The following is a 25,225-nucleotide window of genomic DNA, read 5'->3' on the forward strand; positions in this document are numbered from 1 at the left end:
GTTTTGTTAGCTATGACAATCCTGTCTCTGCACAAGCTGCTATACAGGCTATGAATGGCTTTCAGATTGGGATGAAACGCTTGAAAGTTCAGCTGAAGCGCTCCAAAAACGACAGCAAACCTTACTGATCATTACCCCAGAAGCTTACTGCTATTAATTTAGATTTCTTAGGGTAAGTCCCTTGAGCAAAACCCATCATCCCCTTGGGGAGGTTGAGAAAGAACATAAGAACACATTGCCAACCACCGCCAAGAGACAGCTGTGTGTTTTTTTTCACAATACTTGCTTCCATTGTCCCCACCTGCTATAAGGGAAACTTGGCTAACCTAACTGAAGGGTATTACTTTATTTGAATTTGAAACTTGACTTGAAAAAGAAAAAAGAAAGAAAAAAAAAAAACCAACCTGACAAGGATAACACACATAAACACACACCCTCCAAAATCTTAAAAAGAATCAAAATTTTCGAGAGAACAAATGTTGCAGCTTAACTTTCTCAGCCTGGGTGTCCTTAATACTTTTTGATGGGGATAATGAAAGCGGGCAAACGTCTGAACCTAGACTTATCGAAATGGCACCAGCAGTTAATAGGCTACTATCAATGGCCCTGTGCCGGGAGAGGAACTCATTTAGAAACAACACCAATTATTTACATTTACTTCAGTTCGATTTTTATTAAAGGGGCTTGACTATTTTTCGTTCTTAAAAGAGTTTCAGATTGATGTGATGTTATATTATCCTGTTTAAAACACTGGTCATCTTTATATATTTCACTTGCGGTTTTTCTTTCTTTCTTTCTTTCTTTCTTTTCTTCTTTCTTCTTTTTTTTTAAAGTCCTTAGGGGATTTGTTTTTTAGAGTTTTAGTGTAAAAAAAAAAAAAGACTTAGAGATCCGTTTCTAAAGCTACAGGGTTTAAAATAAATAAATAAAAAGAGTGACAATACTTGATGTTTCTTGAAAGATAAAAAAAATTTAATAATAATAATAGATAACAAAAGAAAGCCACAGGCCTGTAAATTTTATTTGTAAAAAGCATTTCTATTTTTATACAAAAATTTTTACTGCCTCAGAAATAATGGAAGTTATTTATTGCCTATTGTTAACTTATTGGATACCTAAAGAGCAGCTCTCTCTGCTAGCTAGATCCTTTTGAAGTAGTCTCTGGAGTATCTGTGCCAACAATGGGTGCTTTTTCACCGTTGAATTCTACATCCTACATGCTTTTTTATCCTCCTGTTTGTATTTCGTCTGGTTAACCTGTTCGTAGTTTCCATTATCTAGTTTAAAGTTTAGTTGTCTTGGACTATTCTCCTCTCTCTCTCTCTCTCCTCTCCCCAACCCACTCCAACACAGCACCCCCCTTACGTTGCATTTGTTGAAACTGGTTCTTTATTCTTTCCCCCTCCCCCCAAATAAAACAGGAATCCATCTTTTCTAACTCCTTTTCAGATGGATTCCTTTTGGGGGGTCCTTCATTGTGCCGTCGTTGTTGGCCAAGTGTACAGTTAATGCAAACTGCGTGAATGGCTGATATTCTGATGATGCAAGATTTGCATTAGTTTTCTCCTGCACCCATTTTTTAAAAAATGATTTTGTTTCTGCTGCATAGACTCTCCGTAACTTTTTTTCCTCTTCCTTGTTTTTCCCTAGACATCTTCATGCTCGTTAGCTCATCGTTTGCCTAGCATGTCCCTGTGGCGTCTATAAAAAAAAAAGTTTCATCGTCCCGTCATTGTTTCTGATGTCTTTCTGACCTCACATCATAATTTGGTTCTCCTACTGACCTTTGATCTATAGTTTGAACCTTTGAAATTTGCATGTGACCTCATCTAGCTATACGAATTCTGGGAAGTCAATGTGAAAAGCATTGCTGCATTTATGCAAGATCAAAATTTATTACTAGTCAAATTAATAATAGGATTATTTAAATTTAAAAAAAAGACACACACACAACCTGTGGCAAAATGTTTTGTTAGGGTTTTTTAGTTGTTCTTTTTTTCCTTTGTTTTCCCCTTTTCTTTTTGTGTTCAAATAAAAAAAAAAAAAAACCAGACTTGAAAGTATTATACAGAGATTGGCATTCTGGCTGGTCATTGATGACAATAGCAATATGTGTCCAGAGACAGAATGTTGGTTTCTAACAGACTACTTCCAAAACAGTTTGAAATGAAGAACTGTCTGATTTTAAGTCTCTAGAGGTCTGTAATAGTTTTTACATTTTTCAGGCAGTGTAAAGTTTTTTGATAAGGCCATTTTAGGTGGCTCACTTTCTCATTAAGAATATATATATAGAACCACTTTTTGTAGATTAGTATAACAAACAAAAAAATTTACCCTGTTTTAGGGCAAATGCTACCTATTTCCGTCACCTTTTGCTGAACTGACTCACAAGTTAGACAATCCATGAATTAATGCACATGAAAATTACCTATATTTTATACTGTTTCAATGTACAGGAGAAAGGCTACTGTTAGCTGTTGTTCCATTGGTGCTTCTGTGAATTAAGTTGTGGTTTCATCATGGGTCTTATGGTCCTTAAGTGTTCTGTGTTTATAAGCAACAGGTTTGAAATTGGTTTTTACTTGAACAATATCAACAACAGAACAAAAAAAAATGAATTTCAAAAAACGGAAAAAGTTGTTTGCTTAAAATTTAAAAAAAAATAAATAAGTTTTCATGTGGAAAATAAAACTATTCCAGACTAAGTTTGTGTTGGCTTCTGTGACGCATTGGTGTCATATTTTTTTTAAAATTATTATTGTGGACAATTTAGATGTGTTTGTGTTCAGCAAAATGTGATCAGTTTTTTTTTCTTTTAAAGAAATAATAATAATAAAAAAGAAATCAGTGAAAAAATCTTCAGTGCCAAATTCCAAAGGTACTTTTCTTCCTAGAGCTTCAGTGTGTTTCTTGTGTGAAGTAATTTGATAACATGGGTATTTTACTATGTGTTTTGTATGAATCCCTAATATTTAAAGGAAAAAGAGGTTAAAAAGTTTGTTAACTTGCTATCCTGTGGTCTTGTTGCCTGAAGTTGTTGTTGTTTGTTATTTCTCTTGGATGTTTTTTGTAAAACATTGTATAAGTGCCCATGTTTCACTTTTCTAACCACTCTGCACATCAACGCTGTGAAAGCAAACCTCACAATGTAATTTCTTCATAATGTATGGAAACCTCTAAGGTGAGAAAGTTTTGAACTTTTAACCCTTTCCACCCAGAGCTGTCTTGAGTGTTAATACTTTTATACATTCACCATTTTGCTGTTTATTTTTATATATACATATATATATATATATCTATAGCTATAAATATATATATACTTACTTTTTGTGGTTTATTTAATACATGGTTGAAATCAGAAAAATGCACAGGGCAGACCTGAAGGACAAAATAATAATAATAATAATATTTTACTGCTGTCTAAATTTCTTCTGTATCTATAACTAAAAAGAAAATATTTAAAAATAGTAACTGTAGATCTCCTTTTTAGGCCTTTGGGGGTTTTTTTGTCTTTTCTTAAAAGAGCTTTTAATATGCTGCTGGAATATGCTACTCAGTATTAATAAAATAAAATAAAATAAATTCTTTAATTATGTATTGTATGACCACTCCTAGGTAGGAGAGGTAAACCCACCATTTGAAATCATTAAGGGGGGGAAAATATTTTTGTAATGAAATAAAATAAACTTTTGCTTAAATCCAATGCACTAGAACTTCCTGGATGAATCTTCATTGTGCACTGCAGATTAAAAAAAAAAAACTACTTTCATGGATGAGGTTTACACATGTCGTAATGCTTTGATGTGTTATCTGCCTGAATTGTCCGTCATATATTGATGCAGATTTAATGGATGCAAAGTAGGTGGGGCAATATCATTTGCTGACCTGATTTCTGTTGATAATGGAGCATGCAAACTTTTGAATTGCTGCAAAACTCTTTGAAAGGTAGAAGGGAGGGAAAAATCTTGCTGTCGCTCAGCTAATCTTCGGAACAAACCAGGCACACGAACCACCTGCTTTCATGGGCTCTTAGTGCAGGTAGCCTGGACTGGATCGGGTCCGTTAGATCTATGTATTGGAGGGGTCAGTATCCAGAAAGGCATGGCAGAAATAATTGTAATAAACAAGTCACAGGGCATTCCATTCAACCCCTCAACCCAGAACTATGGAAGCCATCCTGGCTTCTGACTGGATCGTGGAATGTCCTGGTTTTTTGGTCCGGCATTCTGGCACGAGTTCACCTGGCTCCCACAGGAGCTCAGGACCCAAAAAACGAGCCTTTTGATTTTGAGCAGCAGGTTGTTGGAGGCTATGATGGCACACCAGCAGGGGAGAAGGAAAAGAGGCTCAGTTATGTACTAACCAGCCAGTGCATATATATTATCCAAGCAAAGCACAACACTTTAAAACATGGTGTCCCAAGAGGTACGCCGATGCCCCCCTCGTCCCAAAATGCCTTGGCCACAGACCAAAACAACCCTTGAACCATCTCCAGGTATCCAGCAAGTACTTCTGCCTTGCTCTGAAGTTATTTATTTTTATAACGCGCAAGCACAACTGGGTGGGAGAAAGGTAAGCACTTTGGGTTTTCTTTTCACGAGAGTCTCTCCCCTTCCCACCCGGCATGGCATATCACTTTTTGAACTCAGGGGAGCCGACACGGAAAGTGTCAGAGAGGGGGGCGGTGGCTCAGAGCAAAGGCAGAAGTTCTGCTAGACAAATGAAAGCCTCCGGGCATGCCTGGACGCTAAGCTTTGTGGGTTGATAATCGGTCAGAGTTGTTGCGCTGGCGTCACATCTATGTGCTGGTGTTTGCAAATGCACCCGGGAGCTGCCGTCAGTTAGGGCTTATCAGTGCACGCACTCCATAGATGACAGGTTTGCTGCATCCATGCTGGTGTTCCCCACAATGAACATGCAAAGTGTGAAGAGCAGGCAAACATTCCTGAACATGCAACGGCCATATGGAGAGCAGCTACAGCGAATCAAAGCTTCCTGGCTTGTGTCCTTAACAGTACAGTATAGGACAGGCTTCCTCAACCTCGGCCCTCCAGATGTTTTGAGACTACAGTTCCCATCATCCCTGACCACTGGTCCTGCTAGCTAGGGATCATGGGAGTTGTGGGCCAGGAACATCTGGAGGGCCGAGGTTGGTCTAGGACTTCCTACCTCCCCTTAACGCGTCACGTATTTGATTTAGTGCAGTAGCAAGCACAGGTGGCGCTTTCTCTGTGCATCTCTCTGAAATGAAACGTTACATTTGCAATCGGCTGTACTCTCTGCTTGCCTAACTAATCGCCACAGCGTTCCATTTTGCTAGATGGAAGTGTTCTGTGTAACTCAGAAGCTTGCATGCTACATCAACAGAAAGTGGTCCAATGTAAAAGGTATCTTTGCCTTACCTATTTCGTACCCCTTATTCTCTGTCGCGACAATATACGGGCACAGCCCTGCAAACACTCACTATGGAGAAACTGCTTTCATAGAGAGAAGAGAAGGATTCTGCGAATCCTGAGTGTTTGCAGGAAAGAGCCCAGGAAACTGAAAACAGAAGAAAAGATGCTGATAACACCCTTCATGGCTTTTTTTATTTTTACTTTGGATCGGATAACATTCCTACTCCTAAACCAAATTTGGGTCTTTTATTCTGGCAGATCATCCCCTTTCCAGGCCAAAACATGTCAGCAGCCCTATAAGCTACTGATGAAAGTGCCATAATCATTCCCCATTGTCTGTTCCTACTTCAGTCAAACCTTCCCTTACCTTCCCCCTGCCCCCAAAATCCCCCTTGTAAAGTATCTTTTAAAAATACAAAATAATGACCACACACCCCTTCTTTGCTTTCAAATGATTGTTTTATAGAGAAGCCCTGGGATGGAAAGGACTAGAATCCAAGTGATGCAAAAAAATAAAAAATAAAAAAAGGTTTCTAGCACACGCACTTATAGATAATGTTCTGTGTTATTCTCATATGTTTTTACTACTGCTGGGGCCTTCCTAAACCCTTTGAGGGCTATTTTGTACTTCTTGCAGCAATTTTTGCCTACTGGATTATCACATGTATACCGATCCACAATATAGGATCATCATAATATGTCTTTCCAGGACATATTGTTGTTTGGCATTTAAATTTCCCAAATAATTGTGCTTTTCTTTCAAACTCTTCGGATCCCTTTCGTGTAGAAAAACTCAGTGAGGACACTCTCCCTCCCCCCCCCCATTCATTTCAATGGGACTTGCACCAAAGCCCCATACAAGCCCCATTAAAATGGCAGCCATGCACAATGGATTGCACCCAAGCTACTGTTCCTTTGCCACGCAACCAGCCGGTGCCAAACTCAAAGAACTCTAGATCTCCTTGTCAATTTGCATGTGTCAACTGTGGCAGGTTCCCTGCCCCTATTGCTAGCTATTTTTCAAGCAACACTCGTTTGCAATGGGGGGAAATCTTGAACTTAACTAAAAGAATTTCACAGGCCTAGACCAGTTCCGTAGTGACAAAGGCAGAGATCCAAAGAAGGGAGATGTATATGACAGGGAAAGAAGCATCAACAGATCTGGAGCTTTGCTGACTGTTTCCCTTAACATTCCTGTGGTCAAAGAGGTAAGTTGCTATCACGTTTTAAAAGCAGCTTGCCTAGGGCCGGCCCAGCCATGAGACAAGATGAGGCAACTGCCTCAGACGGCAGACTCCACAGGGGCAGCAGGTCCCAATGGAGACCTTTATTTCCTTGTCCTCGACGTAGATCTTCACTCAGCCCCTTCTTCCCTGGAGGGGAAGTGGTGCCATTTTGTGGTACACTTCAGGCGCTAAAATGTCTTGGGCCAGCCCTGGGCTTGCCTCTTTGACAGGGGAAAACTGCCACAAGGAAAACCAGCCAGTCAAGCTCTTTAACTGTACACAGTATTCACACTTGCACGTGTGCTCCACAAACTCTCCCCTTTTTTTTTGCTTTTTCTGATCCCACATAGGTTATTTTTCACTCCTAAAATATCAAATGCTGGGGGTGGGAAGCTGCAAGAGTCCAAAGAGCTTTACAGCAGAGGAAGGAAAATTATTCAAACGAGGGGAATTTTCTTTACAAAAACCAAACTCCAAAAGCACAAAGAAGTAGTTTTCCAACCAAAATCAACCAATTTCAGCAAAATTGCCATTTTTCAAAGGAGTAACAAGTTCATCTTTCTTTCACCATAGGGGTTATTTATTCCTTGGCTTGTGCTACTCTCTGGAATCATTTTACTGTTTCTGTTCTTATTAACTTAAGTGCTGATTAACAAACAAACAAACAAAAAGAGTTTTGTTTTTTTTAAAAAAAAAGCTGTAGTTTTCATTATCTTTCTGAATGATGTCATAACAAAACGAAACAAAAAAGTAACCCTGTGTACCGGAGGGTGGGTGGGCGGGCGGGGTGTTGTGCTGTGAGAACATGTTGTTTGTAGATTATGAATAACTCTCTTTTAGTTGAGAATGTCTGGACCTTGTGACATAATCCATTTGCTCTATGGGTACAGTGTCCATATACAAAAGAGTCCCATCAACTCAACAAAACTCAGTTTCCTTCTCTCTGTGGTTTACGCACATCCTCCCATGCGCACTATTGGCCTTCCCTCATTGTCCGAGGAAAGTTACTTGTGTGCAAAAGACGCGCATCAAAACCAGGTGGGTCTGGGGAGGGATGCGCGCCCAGGAAACACGCCTCGCAATTCCCCAACCATCCTGTCGTGCTGTGTACAAACAGATATTAGAAGAAGGAAACAGGGTTCTGTTGATCCCCATGGGGGATGCGCTCAGCGCATGGGTGGCGGTGCTGTATCTGTGGCGCAAACGGGCTGTGCCCCTAGGTTTCCTTTTGAAATTTTGTCAGAGAAAAGCCAAAGTTACTGCAAAGTAGTGGGAAACTTGTAAGACCATTTGAGTATTGTTTCTGTTTCGTTGATGAATTTGGATTTTGCTGTTTGATGGAATTTGAGCCAAAAAAAAAAACAAACCACAGGCTTTCCTATTTCTAAAACTTGATTGTACTTATGCATTTTGTACCAGTGGAACTTTTTATACTGGAGATTTAAAAAAATAATAATATGGAAATTTTTGTGGCTTACTCTTGTGGGCCTCCAGATCATGGCTGATTTTCAAGTTTGATTTCCAGTTGGTAGAAAGAAAGTTGGTTTTGTTTAAGAGAATTTAAAAAAACAAACAAACTTTGGCTTGGTTTAATTCTTTCCCTTTGCTTATATTTAGTGTTTAGAATTTTGTCTTTAAAGCAAGCGGTAAGTTTCACTTTTTATTCTGTATTGTGCTGTTACACAATATAAAGATAAATTAGAATTTAGGAGTACACAGTCACTTTATGTGGATAAATGTATTAGTTAAAAAAAAGTAGGGGTTTGCTTTTTTGCTGTTTAGATCAAAAGTTTTTTCTGATTCTTCTGTCTTCATTGTGGACATAACCGTGTAGTTGAAACAGTCAAACTTATTTTTGTAACGTATGTTATTGTGTGATGCAGTTTTTTGCTTCTGTCTCCAATATTAAACCATTTTCCTAATACTTGTCTCTCTTTCTCTCTGTGTGTTGTAATGTTGGTGGTCATTCCGTGTTGGTAATACATCTGCACACCTCACTGTTTCACGTCCCTGTTGATTTTTTTTCTTCTATTTGTCGTGTACAAAAGATACAGTCGATTCCACCTAAGTGAACATCTGATTGGAGAGTGAATGCAGATTTGTAGATACCCTTGATCTATTTTACCTCCAACTTCTTGCTCCCTCCCCCCCCCCTCAATTCCCTGCTTTTAATCATTTTGATAATATAAGATTATTAAATTGCTTGCCTGAAGTCACATTGGAGATGCCTTTTTAGTCATAGTTTTTAGGAAATCACATGTGTTTTATACACAAAAACCAAAAATCCTAAGTAAAGTTTTCCTCTGATTAATGGCTGAAAAGTTACATGTTTCTGTTTTTCAGGAGCATATTAAGTTTACTACCAAAAAGTTGCTTGATGGGAGTAGAATGTGGAAAATATTGGGATTTCTTCCAGAAGTTCTGTGCTCCCTGGCAACATATGGAATTAGCCCACTGTTTCTCAGAAGTAATAATGTTTTAACTACAGGTAGGAGAGCCTGAGCCAAAACCCCACCAGGTGAACAAGCTTGTTAGAGACATCCAGAGGCATGTGAGCTCAGAGAAAGCTAGTGGAAGTCAACAATAAAATAAAGAGCATCGCCATAGGTGCCGAACGGGATTATTTTGATCTTGGCATACATGGTACGCTATGGATAATGAAACGGCACAAATTTCTAAGGAGAAAAGGGATTATTACAATATTTGTTGCCCTCCTGGGTGCCAAGGGGCTGGTTGGCCCACAATTGTATTTTCTCTTATTATCAGAGAAAACAAACTACCGTGAAAATAAGCTGCAAGCAGGCTTGTCGCTGGTGCAATCTTGATTCCGCCCAGTGCTCTTATAAATTTTGTCTCCATTTCATCGATACCACTGACCCGGGTGGGATTTCTGTTGTTGTTGCTGTTGTCGTCGTTATCGATTCGACTGATCAGATATTCAAATTTATCAAGTTGGGGAGGGGTTCTGCAGATAGAGAAAGTTCTACCCCATGCTTTCTGGGATTCAAGCCATACGTACATTCCTTTATCCCAAACTCAGGAATTGAAGGCCATTTAAAAGTGCTCTTATAAAGATGGAGTCCAGACTTCCCTTGTGACTTTTATTTTCTGGTCTTGACTTGTGTGAGCCAGTCACGCACAGTCCAAAATGGCAACCTCTTCAGAATAGAAACATTGTTCAATGGAAGCTCTTCTCTCACGGTTCTGGCAACTCCCCTTCCCCCCCGATGACCCCCCTGTTCTGAGGAGCTTGTTCTGCAAGCTTCTATGTCTGTGGGTTTCGAAAGCGGCGCAAATTGTTGGGGGAAGAGCTGTCCTCCGGGGGGGGGGGGGCTGTTCCTGCTGCCTTTCACGTGGCTTCACTGGTGCCTGCTTCCCCCAGCCCCAGCCCCTGGTTCTGTTTTCCAAGTACCTCATCTGTACAGCTGCATCATGGGACCATATCCCATGATGCAACAGTGTGCCTGCTACGTCACAAGAAAGTAGACACTCTTGTTAAAAATAAAAATAGAAACAAGAATGGCTGGGAATGAACTCATCTTCCCAGTTCAGTTTCATGAGCCTTAATTGTGATAAGTGCTGACAATCATTTTATTTCAGTGTAAAAGATGCAAGCATCTTTAGTATTATTATTATTATTCATTTTAAAAAATGAAACGGGGGATGCTTGGAATCAATAGGATGCAATGGCCGACACATGGGACATTTAGGTCCACATTCCACCTCTACTACTTGGTGGCCTTTGCCAAGCCATTCATTGTCTCTCAGCTGCACCTTTACATTTGTGAAATGTAAATCATAATCACCTCCATGGGCTAGTTATAGCAATGAGTTAGTTGCCATGGTACAACAACTGCTGAAGTCACTTCAACATCTTGCCTGGAACATTCAGATGATGAAGCAGAGGTTGGGGAGGCTCAGGAACCCTTTGAAGAGTCAGGGGCTCCTATTATTATTATTATTATTATTATTATTATTATTATTATTTCTTCAGGCGTTTATAAAGCTCATTGTTTGCCTAATACCATTCAAAGTGGCAAACAGTGGGGGGAGTACCTCTCTGTTACCTCAGGAAAGTTGAAAAATGGTAGACCTATTCTTGACTTCCTGTTGGGTCACCACCCTACAGAGCTGGTGGTCTATATTGGGCTTGGTGGGTTATGCAAGCCGCAAGGGGCCTGATTCAAAAGCGGCGGGTAGAACCACGCTCCATCTCGCCAAAGTAGCAGCAGTGGGAAGCATTCAGCATCACCTTCCTTCCCACCCAATTTCTGCCCTCCAAGTACTCCTCTACCCCCACGTTTGCCTCATGGGGAAACCAGCGTCTTGGTAATCCCCACCCCATACACAACCCATCGTTCAATCCACAGTCATGAGTGGCAGCTCTAGGGTCTTCTAACGCTCCCAGTTCCTAGTTCCACTTTGCTAATATGCACAAGGACCCCAAACAACCTAAGATTCCTTTGCTCCTGTAAATAAGCCATTTTGAGATGGCAGCCGCTGTATGTTTGATATTACAGTGTTTCCATATTCTATTAGCCCTTCAAAATTCAGGCTTTAGTGTTACAGGAACGTCTACAAGAACAAAGTGGTTTATTTTTCCAGAGGGGAAGATATAAGGGCAGCCCTTCTAGTATTTAGAAGGTATCTGTGTCTCCACCTACAATTCAGGTACGCTTCTGCTTCACATAGGCTGCAATCCATATCCAACTGATGGCAGTGGCAAACCACTTTGTGGTCTTAACAGCAAAGGGCTGTGCCACTAGTGTGTCTCTCTCTCTCTCTCTCACCATAGGAGCTTTATTTCAAAGTCCAAAAGATTTCTGAATACCTCGCTGGAGTGAGTGTTAATGTTTTTTTATCTACAAAAAACAACAACAACCCAATTTGGTGGTCCTTAGGTATCAGGCTATGGAAAAAACAGTGTACTGTGTTTCATTCCTGATAAGTGAATAAAGCATTGTGTACAAGCAATCAGGTTATTCACTTATCAGGAATCGACTGTACTGCTGGTTTGGCTGTTTTTGTTCTTCATTCTCTGTTGTGATTTCACAACTTTGCTGTGTCCTGTTTGTTTCCTTTCCCTCCTTCTCCTATGCTTTTCTTTCGTTCTATCTTTTCCTTCCTACCTGCCTATTCTTACTCCTCCCTATTCCTCTCTTTCTTTCTTTCTTTCTTTCTTTCTTTCTTTCTTTCTTTCTTTCTTTCTCTCTCTCTCTCTCTCTCTCTCTCTCTCTCTCATATATATGCTCTAGCACAATCACTGGGAAATATCCCTTCTTTTGACCATGAAACATGCTCTCCAAGTGGGGAACAAAAATCTTAACAAAATCTATGCACTTGCTATCAGGAACACAATATTGGATGTGTCTTATATCTATTTAGTGCGTGAGTTCTTAAATAAAACTACTGAAAGGATACTTTTGTCTGTAAAAAAAAATATTGAGGGATTAAAAGCAAAGAGTTTCTAGGGTCTGGATTTTATTTTTGTTAAATCTAAAAAAAGGGGATGCAAAGTTTTAAATTCCTCCATGCCAAATGAAATTTTTTTTTGTATGGTATATTTAATCTATCCATGAAACTTAGAAAAAATGGACTTACAGGGAAGAGGGGAAATGGGAATTCCTTGAGCACAGAGCAAAAATTTCCTGAAAGCCAAGATTGTTATCAAAACATGTTCCTTTTACAATGTAAAGGCTATATTAAGGAGAAAGACTATTTTTCTTACTAAATATGAAGCCATTTTTTGGACACCAGAGAACAGTTTAAAGTGTCTGATGTTTGCCATATACCATAATAAACTTATTCTGTGTCTGAACTTTTGTTTGTGTATTACTATAGATTGCACATGGAAAACGCCTGCTTTGGGGTGTAAACTCTGATCAACAGATTTCTGTAATTTTAGAGAAAGGCAATGGCCTGTACACAGGAAAAAAGTGAGAAGATGTATCATCACTGATGACAAACAGTATGGAATTGGGGAGAGGGGTGCCAGAACCCTCTTAATGGCTTGCTCCAGTCCAGACTGCCTCATGGCTGTAAGCTCATCTCATGGATTTTATTTTTTAAGCCTGACAAATGAATCAAAAATGAATAGGTTTATAAGCTTATACAGTGGATGCTCAGGTTGTGAACATGATCCGTGCGGGATGCACATTCGCAACCCTCAGTTGTGCACCTGCGCACGCACAGGTTGCGATTCGGCGCTTCTGCGCATGCACGACCGCCGAAACCCGGAAGTAACCCGTTCCGGTACTTCCGGGTTTCGGCAGTCCGTAACCCAAAAAAACGCAACCTGAAGCGTCTGTAGCCCAAGGTATGACTGTAAGTCTATAGAATTAAAATGGAACCCTCTTTTTCAAAGCTCCATCTCTTATGAAAATGTCCAAATGCACATGTTACTCATCACCACTACCTCTTTTCAAGCTAAACCTATTCTAGGTTAAAATATATATTGTATATAGCCCAGCGGTAGTGCCCTAAACATTTGTGGGAATCTAGAAGGGCCAAACCTTTATCATTATATTTGCAGCTGCTCTTATAGGATGTGGACAGGCAGTGACATCTAGTGAATAGCAGCAAAACTGGAAATGTAAACACTGAGGAACTGGCTGTAGCAGCACACTCATTATATCTGATCAAACACCAGCACTTGTAGGCAGGAAAAACCCCCACAAATGTAAAGAACTGATAGTGATGGAAGGATAAGTCTACTCAAAAGTCTCATTCATTTCAGCTGGACTTACTCCCAGGTAAGTGTGTACAGAATTGCCTTCCTACAGCTTAGAAGAAGAGCCAGCGGCGTTCCACCAAATTCGCCTTCAAGGGCATTCAAGTGAAGTAAACAATCCTAGAGGTTACAAAGTATGGACCAGCATACGAAAACGTTCCCTAGAATTAAGCACAGCCTACACGTGAACTATAACTGTGGGGAAATAGCTTCTAGCACCCTCTTACCCCTGCTTATCAAAAGGCAAAGAAGGGCTAATGCGTTTTTGTAGACTCCTGATTGGTATTTCACATGCAAGACTGTTCCACACAGAATCTTGAGAATCATCGGCCAGCAATCCTTGCCTGGATAGCTCAGTTGGCAGAGCATGAGACTCTTAATCTCAGGGTCGTGAGTTTGAGCCCCACGTTGGGCACAAATATTCGTGCATTTCAGGGGGTTGGACTACATGACACTCAGCGTACCTTCCAACTCAACAATTATACATTTTCAGCATACTCAGCCTCTCCCACTGTACCTACAACCCAAAAATGCTACTTCCAAACCAAAACAGCTGTGCCTGGCTTTTTAGGGCCTAACTGAATATGACTTACAAGACCTAGGATCAGATCACCCAACGTCTGGTGGGGAGGTTGAACATAAAGAAAAACATGGGAGCCCAATGAGCGTTAGAGGAAGAAAGATTTATCCCTTTCTCACATGCCACATCCACTGTTCAAACAACATCCCCCAAAGCTGTTAATAGCTACACAAGCTGGAAAATCAGGCGTGGTCTTTCCGCCATCCCATTGTTAATATCTTCTTGTTTCAAATTGGGGAGATGGTTAGGGAGAAACAGGGCGCCGAGCTGAGGGGCATAAAATTGAGAAGGTCCATAACTAAGAAGATCCATTTGGGGGCACCAAATCTGAGCCTCGCACAGGGAATCATATTACAAAAGATTACCAAGACACACACACACTGATCTGGTGCAGCATCCAATTTCACACTAGCCAACCATGTATCTTTTCTCACTCTTGCTCCCCAGCAACTGATTTTGCTGATTTTATCTGTGTTTAATTTATCTGTGTATTTATTGGGGTGGTTCTTTAACAGTTTTGTTTATTTTTATCTGTCCTTTATTGATTATTTTATCTATTTTTTTATTGCACAGTTTTCTGATTAAGCAGCATATATTTTTTTATATAAAAAATGCAAAATACAGAGTCAATCTGCCTGCACTCCTAGGGGCAGCATATAATCATCCTGACTTCATTAGTCTTATCCCCTACCTTTTCTCTCTCCTGAATCTTCTACAATTCAACTTCAACAGAGAACTGCAGGTTCTAGTAATTTTATTCCCCTCTATCATGTTCCCTTTTATCTCATGTTTTTCCAAACGAAATAACCCAAAAAAATCTGAGCAGCAATATGCAGTTTCAGTTCCATGACTGTTGACTGACAATGTGAAGAATGCATATTTGACCATCCCTAAACTCAATTTATCCGGGGGGAGGGGAATGTTTAGTAAGGATGAAGCTATATAATAAAGGATGCTGTCACAATGGAAGTATGAATTTTGAAAATTTCCACTTTTAATAGCACTTAATTAAACAACAACTCAAAAACTATGGCCCAAAACAACAGATCTTGACTCAAAACACTGTCCATTCTTAGTACCGGCACCAGTTCCTGATCACTTACTTTTATAGACATTGTTCTAGTTTTAAAATACTGCAGTATCGTACATTTATACTGTAGAAGTCCAAAGATTCAAACACCAAGCCAGACACTGGCATAAATAATGCACCAAATCAGAGGTTTCAGTTAGATAAAGAATGAGATAAATAAAACAGTTGCAGCTTCCTGGCATTTTTATGAGTTTGCTCCTCAGTGGAGAAACTATATATTCTGAGAAACTGTATATTCCTCGAATAGAATAAAGGAAGTTGGAAATTTCACTGCTTTTCTTTGGAATTATTATACGACTGTTAATCTAATTAGCAAGCGCGCGCACACAGAGAACACATTTTTCCCCAGCCCCATTCTTCCTCCTCAACAGCCAAACACACAGAACATGTGTTTGTGACATACTGTGATCAGTTTAGATTCTACAAAATGGCAGCCACTACAAAAAAAGAACAGCTCCCAGAAGTGGTCTAACTCAAGAGAAAAGCGCAACATGAAAGCATGAATACTTCCACTTTCATGAACTGAAAACAATACAAGCTGCCATTTCCAAGTTCACAGAAGGGGGGGGAATGATCTTTCCTGAGCTGGCTGCTCACTTCTTATGTTGATTACCCAAGTAGATCGCTCACAGGATCAATTATCTCTATACGTGGCAGACATTTTTCCAGTTGCTGAAGCCTATATTCAGCCTGGGATACACAGTAACTTCCATAAATGTATACCTCCTCGCTGGATCAGGGCCATGGAATTTCAGTCCAAAAAAACAGAATCAGCCTGAAATAGCAAAGCAATAATGTTACATCTATACCTGTTCCAAACTGTACTTATTGCCCAGAGTAGCCCAGTGAAATCCCCGATAACTAGCAAATTCCAAGGTGCCAAAAAAGAAAGAAAACCCAAGTATTCTTTTGCAAAGCAAAGTGTTGTCCCTTTGGTTTCTTGCATGTTGCTGTTGAGAAAGCCGCTCAGTTTAGTTCTCACAATCCTCGGTTGGAATTTTCCATGAGCTGGGTCCAGTAAACAGACCCAAGGCTGTGTACCTGCTGGTGGCTTAAGAACTGATTTATGCTCATTTAATTAGTTTTTTTCAGTTCAGCTAAAGGCCATGCCTACTTGCTCTTTCACCAGCTGAGCAGGTCATCAGCTTGCAATGGGACCTTTCGCTTGCTTTTCTGCTGATTTTTCCCCCCACTTCGTCGCAGTAAACAGGCTCTTGGACAGTGTGCGCCGGATAAAATCTATAAATATGATTTATTGTTTTTAATATGGTGCCACAGTCAATGGTATCCCATTTAGGGACATGGAGGGTTTTTGTTTCTTTCAGCACCAGCGCAACTACCCTTTCGCTGTTGCGCAAAATATAGCTGCCCTTGGGTCTAAAGGAGGACAATTTATAACCCGCTGCTCCTGCAACGACCTGCATTTTGCAAACAGAGGGCTGTGCCTCCACCTGCCTTGTAAGGTTTCTATTGGTGATTCGCAACTTTAACCTGTTGCAGGATCTTAGCCAGACCCAACTGAATATAGCAGAGCATACACAGACTTCCAGAAGCAATCAGTTGCAGGCAGGAAGGATGAAGCAGGAACAAGACGCTGCTACCAGTAACTTGGTTACTTATAAGTGTTTATTATTTGCAGCAGATTCACAAGTTACTATATACAGGATACAGACACACATCTTAAACTCTCTCTCTCTTAAACTCCAAATGACTCTCAACACCACACTGACCAACCAACTATCCAGCAAGGAAGGCCATGAGTCGTCATGCCTATATGGAGACCTCAACCTATAGTTGAGCTGTATCCAAGGTCCCATATCTCTAGGCAGAATAACTCCCTCTGCTCAGTCTTCTTGGCCTTCGGCCAGCTCTTAGTTGCTTTTGTGTGAAACTGCACGTAGGCAAAATCCCAACAGTTTCAGAGGTTCCAACATGTGGCAGTAACCAGTGCAGCACAGTTTCGCCCCACCCTCAAAGGAGATGTGAGAGTTCATCCATCGGCTCAACAGCAGCCTCTCACGATACCGTGCTCCGACAGCATTGCTGCAAGGTTGGGTGGCCACCTGTCATTGATACATTAGTTGAAATTCCTGCATTGCAGGTTGTTGGGCTAGTTGACTCTCAGGATCCCTTCCAACTCTACGATCTAGGATCCTGTCTTCCTGAAAGAGCTGGACTTGGTTAACATGGCGCCCTGAGCAAGCACAAAATTTGGTGTGCCCCACTCCCAAATATTTTTATTTTCACTATCAGATCATAAGAATCCTTATTTGCGTCAGCCACCAGTCATAGCAATAAAATAAAATGTACTAAAGACAGAGGTAAAAACTTAACTATGCAAAATACATTTGGGAGGTTTACATCATGGGTAGGCAAACTAAGGCCCGGGGGACCGGATCCGGCCCAATCGCCTTCTCAATCCGGCCTGCGTACAGTCCAGGAATCAGCGTGTTTTTACATGAGTAGAATGTGCCCTTTTATTTAAAATGCATCTCTGGGCTATTTGTGGGGCATAGGAATTTGTTTTTTTCCCCCTCCCAAAATATAGTCTGGCCCCCCACAAGGTCTGAGGGACCAGTGGACTGGCCCCCTGTTGAAAAAGTTTGCTGATCCCTAGTATACATCAATAAATAATTCCTTTCTGTACAGTTGCTTTTTATGGAACTTCTCAGTAGGTACCTATATAAATATAGCTTTTCAATTAATAATATTAAATGTTGTTTATTTTTATTATTATCATTATGCACCCAATCAGCTTGGCACCCTGTGCAAGGAACCATCCGCACTGGCCTAAATCCAGCGCTGAGCCTGACAAACATTTCCTGCATTGCATACATTAAATTATCTGGGGCCTCCTCTAACAATTTGTCAGTTAAGGTATCAGTGGATTATGTTACCCATGGGAGAAGGGAAATCACCCTTGATCATACTGGCTAGCAACCCTCTCTCCCTTTGCGGGGCAAAGTTTTGGGGGCTATTAATTGTTTGCTGAAGTTCCAGTCATGCTATACCTTGCCAACTCTATAATTGAAAGGGTATCTGATATAAATGGAGAGTGATGTGTAGATCCTGTTCTGGGGAACGTAGTTTCTGACAGTGCTTGATCCCAATGCCAATCTTTATTCGCTGCTTGTTCCTTATATAGATCTTCCCTCACCCATTCTTCCCTGGCGCCATTTTGGGGTCTGCCTCGGGGGCCAACAGATCTTCTGGTTCTATTATGTTATTGGGCCAGGGGTTTAAAATACACACACACACACACACACACACACACACACACACAGAAATAGTAGCTGATTCACATATTGCACTGACGTCATCCTCTGTGTGGTGATAGCTATGCGTGATCACACGATGGCTTCCTCAAAAAAAAATCAGGGGAATGGTAGTCTCATAGAATTTCAACGCCTAATACTCCCTGGGTATTAAACCAGCTTAATCCTGAATTAGACGTGCCCACAGTACAATTTCAAACAGCCAATCTAAGATCAGTTAAATCTAACCACAAATTCAGAACTCTTAGCTAGAATTTCTGCTGAAATTTTGCTAACCGAGAGACAGTCCTAATTCAAATGAACAACCTACACTTGCTCCTTGGTTCCAGTATGTCTCTAGGCAACCTGAGGTGCTCTTCCAAAGGCACAATTCTAATTTGCTTTGGTTTTGTAACCCCTCACTGCCTTGCAATTTAGAACTGAAACAAACGGCAGACAGGACTTGACTACACGCCAACATCAGTAAACAGATGAAAACTCTGAAACTCACCTACAGGTGGTACCTAACACCAAGAAAACTAGAATCATAGAAACATAGAATCATAGAGTTGGAAGAGACCACAAGGGCCATCGAGTCCAACCCCCTGACAAGCAGGAAACACCATCAGAGCACTCCTGACATATGGTTGTCAAGCCTCTGCTTAAAGACCTCCAAAGTAGGAGACTCCACCACACTCCTTGGCAGCAAATTCCACTGCCGAACAGCTCTTACTGTCAGGAAGTTCTTCCTAATGTTTAGGTGGAATCTTCTTTCTTGTAGTTTGGATCCATTGCTCCGTGTCCGCTTCTCTGGAGCAGCAGAAAACAACCTTTCTCCCTCTTCTATGTGACATCCTTTTATATATTTGAACATTGCTATCATATCACCCCTTAACCTCCTCTTCTCCAGGCTAAACATGCCCAGCTTCCTTAGCGCTAATACACCCAGGAACCTCACCAAAATGCTGGAGAGGGTGCACCTCCACAGGCACATACCTCCACATGTGGTGGGAGTGCCCCAAAATCCAACTATTCTGGACAACAGCCACACAAGAAATATGTAAAATAACTAAGCAAGTATTAGACATCACCCCAGAATTGGCCCTACTAAACATCTTCCAAGACAGCAATGCCCATTTACACCACAAAGAACTCATAACCCACCTACTTTCAGCAGCCAGAAACACCATAACCAGACACTGGAGAGACCTGTCAGGAGTAAGCATGGACCAATGGTACCAAATAGTATGGGAAACAGCCCTACTAGAAAAATTAACCAAATTAACCAATAAACTGAAACTGACATGGGGACAAACAGAAGAAGATGCCTTTACCCCGGTATGGCTCCCCTTTATCAAATACACAGCCCAATAAGACAATGACAATAATCCACCAACAGCATACAAATCAATATGGCTAACCTGATCCAAAACACCCACCAACCCCACTCACACACGAAAACAAAGATCACCACAGCCAATCACAAACAAACAACCACACCCTAGGCCAACCCCAACCTCTCTCACCACCAAAGGAACACAAGTGAACAGCACAAGCAACACTGACACCAAACCCTACTTACATTAAGCATAACAGAAACATCGCCACCCGACCCCACACCACCCATCTTCCCTCCCTCCATCCCTTCTTTTTTTTCTTCTCCCCCTAATGTCTCAACAAATGAAACGGATTTGTAAATATGTTACATGGAAAAAATATGAGAGACATTACACTTACTTCTGTAAAATAAGAAAATCTTTTAAAAAGAGAGATGAAAGGCCCTGCTGCATCAGACCAAAAGTTTATCCAGCCCGGCATCCTCTCTCACTCTGCTCACCCCGTCGTTTTCCCCCAACCCACTCTTTTTTATATTGTTGAGGAGCCAGTTTGAGAGAAGAGCTCTGCGTAACTCAAAAGCTTACACACTGTTTTGTGAACGTTGGCTGGTTCAAACAACAGTATTATTCTACAGTCCCAACAATACTGAGAGTGGTTTGACATGTATAGCTTATTTAGGACAAAAAGCTCACAAGGAGGAACAATTAAAACGGCACCATATTTTGGAGGAAAGGCAGGATAAAATAAATAAATAAATGAAACGAAATGCTGTTTGGGAATAGAACGGTGCAATATGCCTTTCACCACATTATTTTAAATGCCTTTCCTCAGAAATAGAAAATATTCTTTTCTGGGGGAAAATATGTTTTTACTGCTGTGGCAGCTGGTGAATTTTCATTGTCCACTCAACAGAATATGGAGGCAGAAAGGAATGAGCCGTTCCTTGACCCTTCTATTATTCCTGAAATTAAGCTTCACAATCCACTGTGAATACTCTACTGCAGACACATGCCAAAACAAGGGCTTTTTCTCTCTCTCTCTTTTTATGCTGCGGCTCACAAAGACTCTTAAGTCCTTTTTATCCCTATGGTAACCGCCAACCATTCATTTGGGGGACATGATGACCTAAACTGCCAAACATTGTTATGAAGCAGCAAGCTCTTTGGAAACACGGCCGTATACATCACTAAGCTACCTGAAGAAACATAGGTAACAGAGCGGGCAGAATAACTTTGGTTTGATAGCAAAAGAAGGCATTGCTTCCACTAAACAATAAAAAAACATGGTTTGAAGAGTCCTTTCAACTAGGCTGCAGCATTTTCTAAAAAAATAAATAAGTTAATTCGTTTATGCCTTCTTGGATGTCCCCAGCCAAATGGTGTGCAACAGATGATTACTAAAACGGGGACTTTTCTGTGGTGGCACCTGGCTGACTTTTATCCCCAGAAAGGAATGCCTAGCAGTTATGTTGCATCTTTTCCCCCCCACTTTCTCTGCCATTTCAATAGTAAGACTATTGTGAACAACACCGAACTTACCTTTTGTTGGTATCTTCATGAACTTACCTAAAAAGATAAAGAAAACAAAAGATTGAGTTAAGCACTTGAAAAATCCATTGAAATCAGACATTATAAAGTTCATCTTAGGTTGGGTAGTTCGCAAGTCTCTGTGGCTTTGCATAAGTGTTTGTATTTTTCTCAGAAGATTGATAAAGAATGCATAATCATTTTGGCAATTATTGTGTGTATATTAATCGCCAACGTGTTGCATGAGTCGTACTACTATAAGTATGACTTAAGGGGGATGTAACCGTCCATGTTTTGTGCCGCTGGTTTTATTTATTTTAATTTATACTGTGATTGTTTTATATATTTATTTTGATCTCTTATAGTATTGAACATTATTGATAACCGCCCAGAGAATGCCAGTTTGGGGGCAGTTTAAGAACATTGTTAATACAAACATAAAGACAGGTACTTACAAATATCATGGTTAATAGGTGATGCCTTAGAAACCAAAAGATGCAATCTTCTCTGGCGCCCACTTTGAGCGCTGTGGATCATCTAAAAAAAGAAAAATGAGTGATCTTCTTTAGAATTATCACTTCATACTTTTATATAATTATTGATACCCTGCCTTTTCCCCTGACAGGGACTCAAAGCAGTTTGCAGTTAAAATAAGAACAGCTCAAAGCGCAGAGGAAAAGCAATCATTAAAAAAATCAAATAAGCCTTAATAGAATTAAAACTCCATCTAGCTCTATTAAAAAGATGTATTTGAGATATAAAAGATAATTACAATAAAAACAGCACCAGCACCCTCATTTGAAGCAGGCAATTTCCCCCAAAGTCTGTTGGATAAGAAGGTGAGTATGTTTTATGCAGATATATTAATGGATCAATTACGGCTGCAACCCTATATCCACTAAGCCCCATGGAACTCAACAAGACTTGGTTCTGAGTAAAAATGTGTAGGGTTGCAGTGTAAAACTCTTAATGTAGCTTAGTTGCCCCACCAGTGGCCCCTTGGGATAAAGGGCCAGAGCCCCAAAATTCTGCATTTCCTGAAAGGATGTAATGGAAAAAGCAGTGGGACGCTTACCATAATAGAAACAGAAAACAGCCACCCCTCTCCTATCTTAAAGTATTATCTTACCCCACTGAAAACAAATACTGGCTTTCCTACAAATCCACACAGGGTGAAAGCTGTGGCAACAGAGCCATCATACTTTAATTCTGATTAGACTTTTTGGTTCCTGGTATTATTTGGAAACAAAACTTGCTTTCCAAAACACTTCTTTAAATTCTTGTTTTGGTTACAGCCCTTCTCTTTCGCCCATACTGTTCCTGTTATATTACAAATCTTAACACGGGACTGGAAGGTGTGTAAAGGATACTTGCAAAACCATATTGAAAAATCAGAACTCCTATTAGAATAAACAAGTTCCGTTATAAATACTGAAATACTAAATAAGATGGATAACAATGTGTAACAGAAAAAGAAGTAGAAAATTGGTTTAAAAGTGTGTGAAAGAAAGTAATAGAAGTGGAAAGAAATTGCAATTGAGTAGATTGGAAGTCAAACACTAGGGTAAGGTGAGGGGTGAGGGATGGTGATGGGAAAAGGAAGTATCTGTGGGATTGAATGTGGGTATGTATGAACATTTTTAAGGACTGTATGAAATGTATGTTTGTATATTCGTAACATGTGTGTATTAATGCTGAATTATTTTAATAATAAAAACTTGTTGGAAATTTTTTTAAAAAAATAAAGAACATTCCACTGCAAAAAAAATAAGACTAATAAAATTAACACATGTCTGATTCACGATAAAACCACTTAAAGAAAATAAAGACCTGTGACATGTTTAACAAGGAAAAGCAGAAGCAAGAGTGACAGTTAGCTAAGGGCACAGCTTCTTGATAGAACAACAGAAAACAAAAACCGCTCAGGCCAGAAAGGTAAGTCTCTCGGTCCTTTCTCTGGACAGGAGCAACGCTGTGGGCGTCAGTCTCTGTCACTCCCTTGACTGTTATAGAAATGCTGGACAATATGAGGGAACGAGGTTGCACTTTTCATTTTCTCTCTCTCTCTCTCTGCAGTCTCCTCCATCCCTTTCCTCATTTTCCACTCTGCCAGAAATCTCTTCAGAAAACCCTCCCCCCGGGCTAAATCCACACCGCACGCTTAAAGCACCATGATAGCACTTTGAGCAGTCATGGCTTCCCCCAAAGAATTCTGGGAGCTGCAGTCTGTTGTGTGCATATACAAAATAAAATTTTGGTGATATGCAAAGGAACAGAGTAGCTTACAGCTAGGAAGCTAAATAACACTTCCAGGTGATTGGTAGCTTCTTTGTAAAGACTATACAATGCCCAGACTCTTTATATCCAAAAGAACTTTGCTTTTGTGAACATATAACTGTGAAGAATATATCTGTAATCTCGTGCTTATTCGAACATGGGCACATTCCCACTTGAATTGCAGGTCTCACTCAGCCTTTACAGTTTCATCTAAAAGGCTTATACTTTCACCTCAGCAATATTCTCTCTGCTCCTTACAGAGAGGCTCCTGCACAGATTTCTCCCTGTTAATGTTTAGGGATCCTTCCTCTGTCTGTTTCACTTCAGACAGATCCCACTGACACAACACAGCATATCCTAAGATGCCTCTCCCAGCAGCCATTGTCCCTCACACACAGAGAGAGAAGCAGAAAGCAGTTAAAAAACGTCAGTTACTGGAATAACAGTCACAACAGAATGGAATGCCTCTCTCATGTGACTCACAGTCGGCCAATCACGTGAGAGCTCTGGGAGCGGTAGCCCAAGACTGAGCCATACATACTGAGCTTGACGTTATGTCCAAACTCAGGCTTTGGGTTCATTTCACAAACTGTAACCAAAGCCATTGTTTGGCTTACCGTTAACATGCAAACTGGACCAATATTTCAAGAGCCCTTATGCAACAGTAGGGCAATATCTTTGCCCCTCTTTTTATGGACTGGGTGGGTGTGCAAAGACTAAGAGATAATGGCTTGCTTAAAGATGGCTGAGTCAAGATTTAAGGGAACTTCCTTATGCTGTGCTATTTTACTTTATTGTTTTATTAAAAGCATTTATAAAACTGCTTCATATTTTTTTAAATCTCTAATTTCAAAACCTCTAATCTATTTTAATTGCTGAGGTGCAAATAGATGGGGTGCATGTTAGGATATTTCCGTTCCACCTTAAAAGGGAGCAGGATGTTTGTGTCACAGCCTGCGTATTTCCTGTTCACAGGATGTTTATGTTATCTATTGCTTTCTCTCTCTGTCGGAGACACTGACGCAGGCAGTCATGTCTTTCTTTGTTCTGATCAACGCTGAATAAAGCTTGTAAATAATGCTCTCCTGAGTGCGACTTTTGCTGTGCATTATCTGCTGATAAGAGTGTGCATGAGCTCTGGAATGTGGCAAGATATTTTCTAGAGACTCATGTCGCTAATCGCTGATACTGCGTGCCTACGGGAGATCGATGGATTGTCCGGCAGACGGCTTGGGGCCATGATGGACTTTGTCTCCCTGGCAGTATCCCAACAGTGCAATGTCTGGGCTATGAAAGAACGACGACTGCCTCGACCCAACTAGAGCTGGATTGGGAGAGCTGTAGCCTGGGTTTTCATGGCAATCCCAGTATTGGGGGGGCAGTTGAAGGGTATAATATAGCAACTTGCCTAATGGTATAATCCTATCGTAGCCCAATTGTGTTCAACTGAGTATTTCCCCAGTAAGTGTGTAAGGACTGCAGTCTAAATTAAGTTTCTCTTTCACACTTAGTTACCAGTATCAAGACCAGGGGTCAGCAAACTTTTTCAGCAGGGGGCCGGTCCATTGTCCCTCAGACCTTGTGGGGGGCTGGACTATATTTGGGGGGGGGGAATATGAACTAATTCCTATGCCCCACAAATAACCCAGAGATTCATTTTAAATAAAAGGACACACTGTACTCATGTAAAAACACGCTGATTCCCGGACCATCCATGGGCCAGATTTAGAAGGTGATTGGGCCGGATCCGGCCCCCAGGCCTTAGTATGCCTACCCATGATCAAGACCATAACTTGAGGTGGGGCCTT

General features: G+C 40.7%; 1 protein-coding gene and 1 long non-coding RNA gene across 51 annotated transcripts in view; one reads left to right on the forward strand and one right to left on the reverse strand.

The window, feature by feature from the left end:
- CELF2 (CUGBP Elav-like family member 2) overlaps window positions 1-12,440 on the forward strand; it is a 547,342-nt gene extending 534,902 nt beyond the window's left edge. For 26 of the 50 annotated variants that reach the window (XM_083461288.1, XM_083461281.1, XM_083461295.1 and 23 more), the window contains 2 exons: window positions 1-172; window positions 1,651-12,440. In XM_083461288.1, coding sequence (XP_083317414.1) covers window positions 1-128 — 128 coding nt within the window. In that variant the 3' untranslated portion in view covers window positions 129-172; window positions 1,651-12,440. The other 24 variants (XM_083461309.1, XM_083461275.1, XM_083461283.1 and 21 more) reach the window with 1 other exon arrangement.
- Window positions 789-23,824, reverse strand: LOC310687052. Its single transcript, XR_014516154.1, has 5 exons — window positions 23,649-23,824; window positions 21,596-21,677; window positions 21,153-21,179; window positions 3,325-3,378; window positions 789-1,701 (listed from the first exon to the last, which is right to left on the reverse strand). It is a non-coding gene; the product is annotated as an uncharacterized lncRNA (long non-coding RNA).
- Window positions 23,825-25,225: the final 1,401 nt, after the last annotated feature.

Source organism: Podarcis liolepis (genome assembly GCF_965112155.1).
Source record: "Podarcis liolepis genome assembly, chromosome: 10".
Taxonomy (NCBI): domain Eukaryota; kingdom Metazoa; phylum Chordata; class Lepidosauria; order Squamata; family Lacertidae; genus Podarcis; species Podarcis liolepis.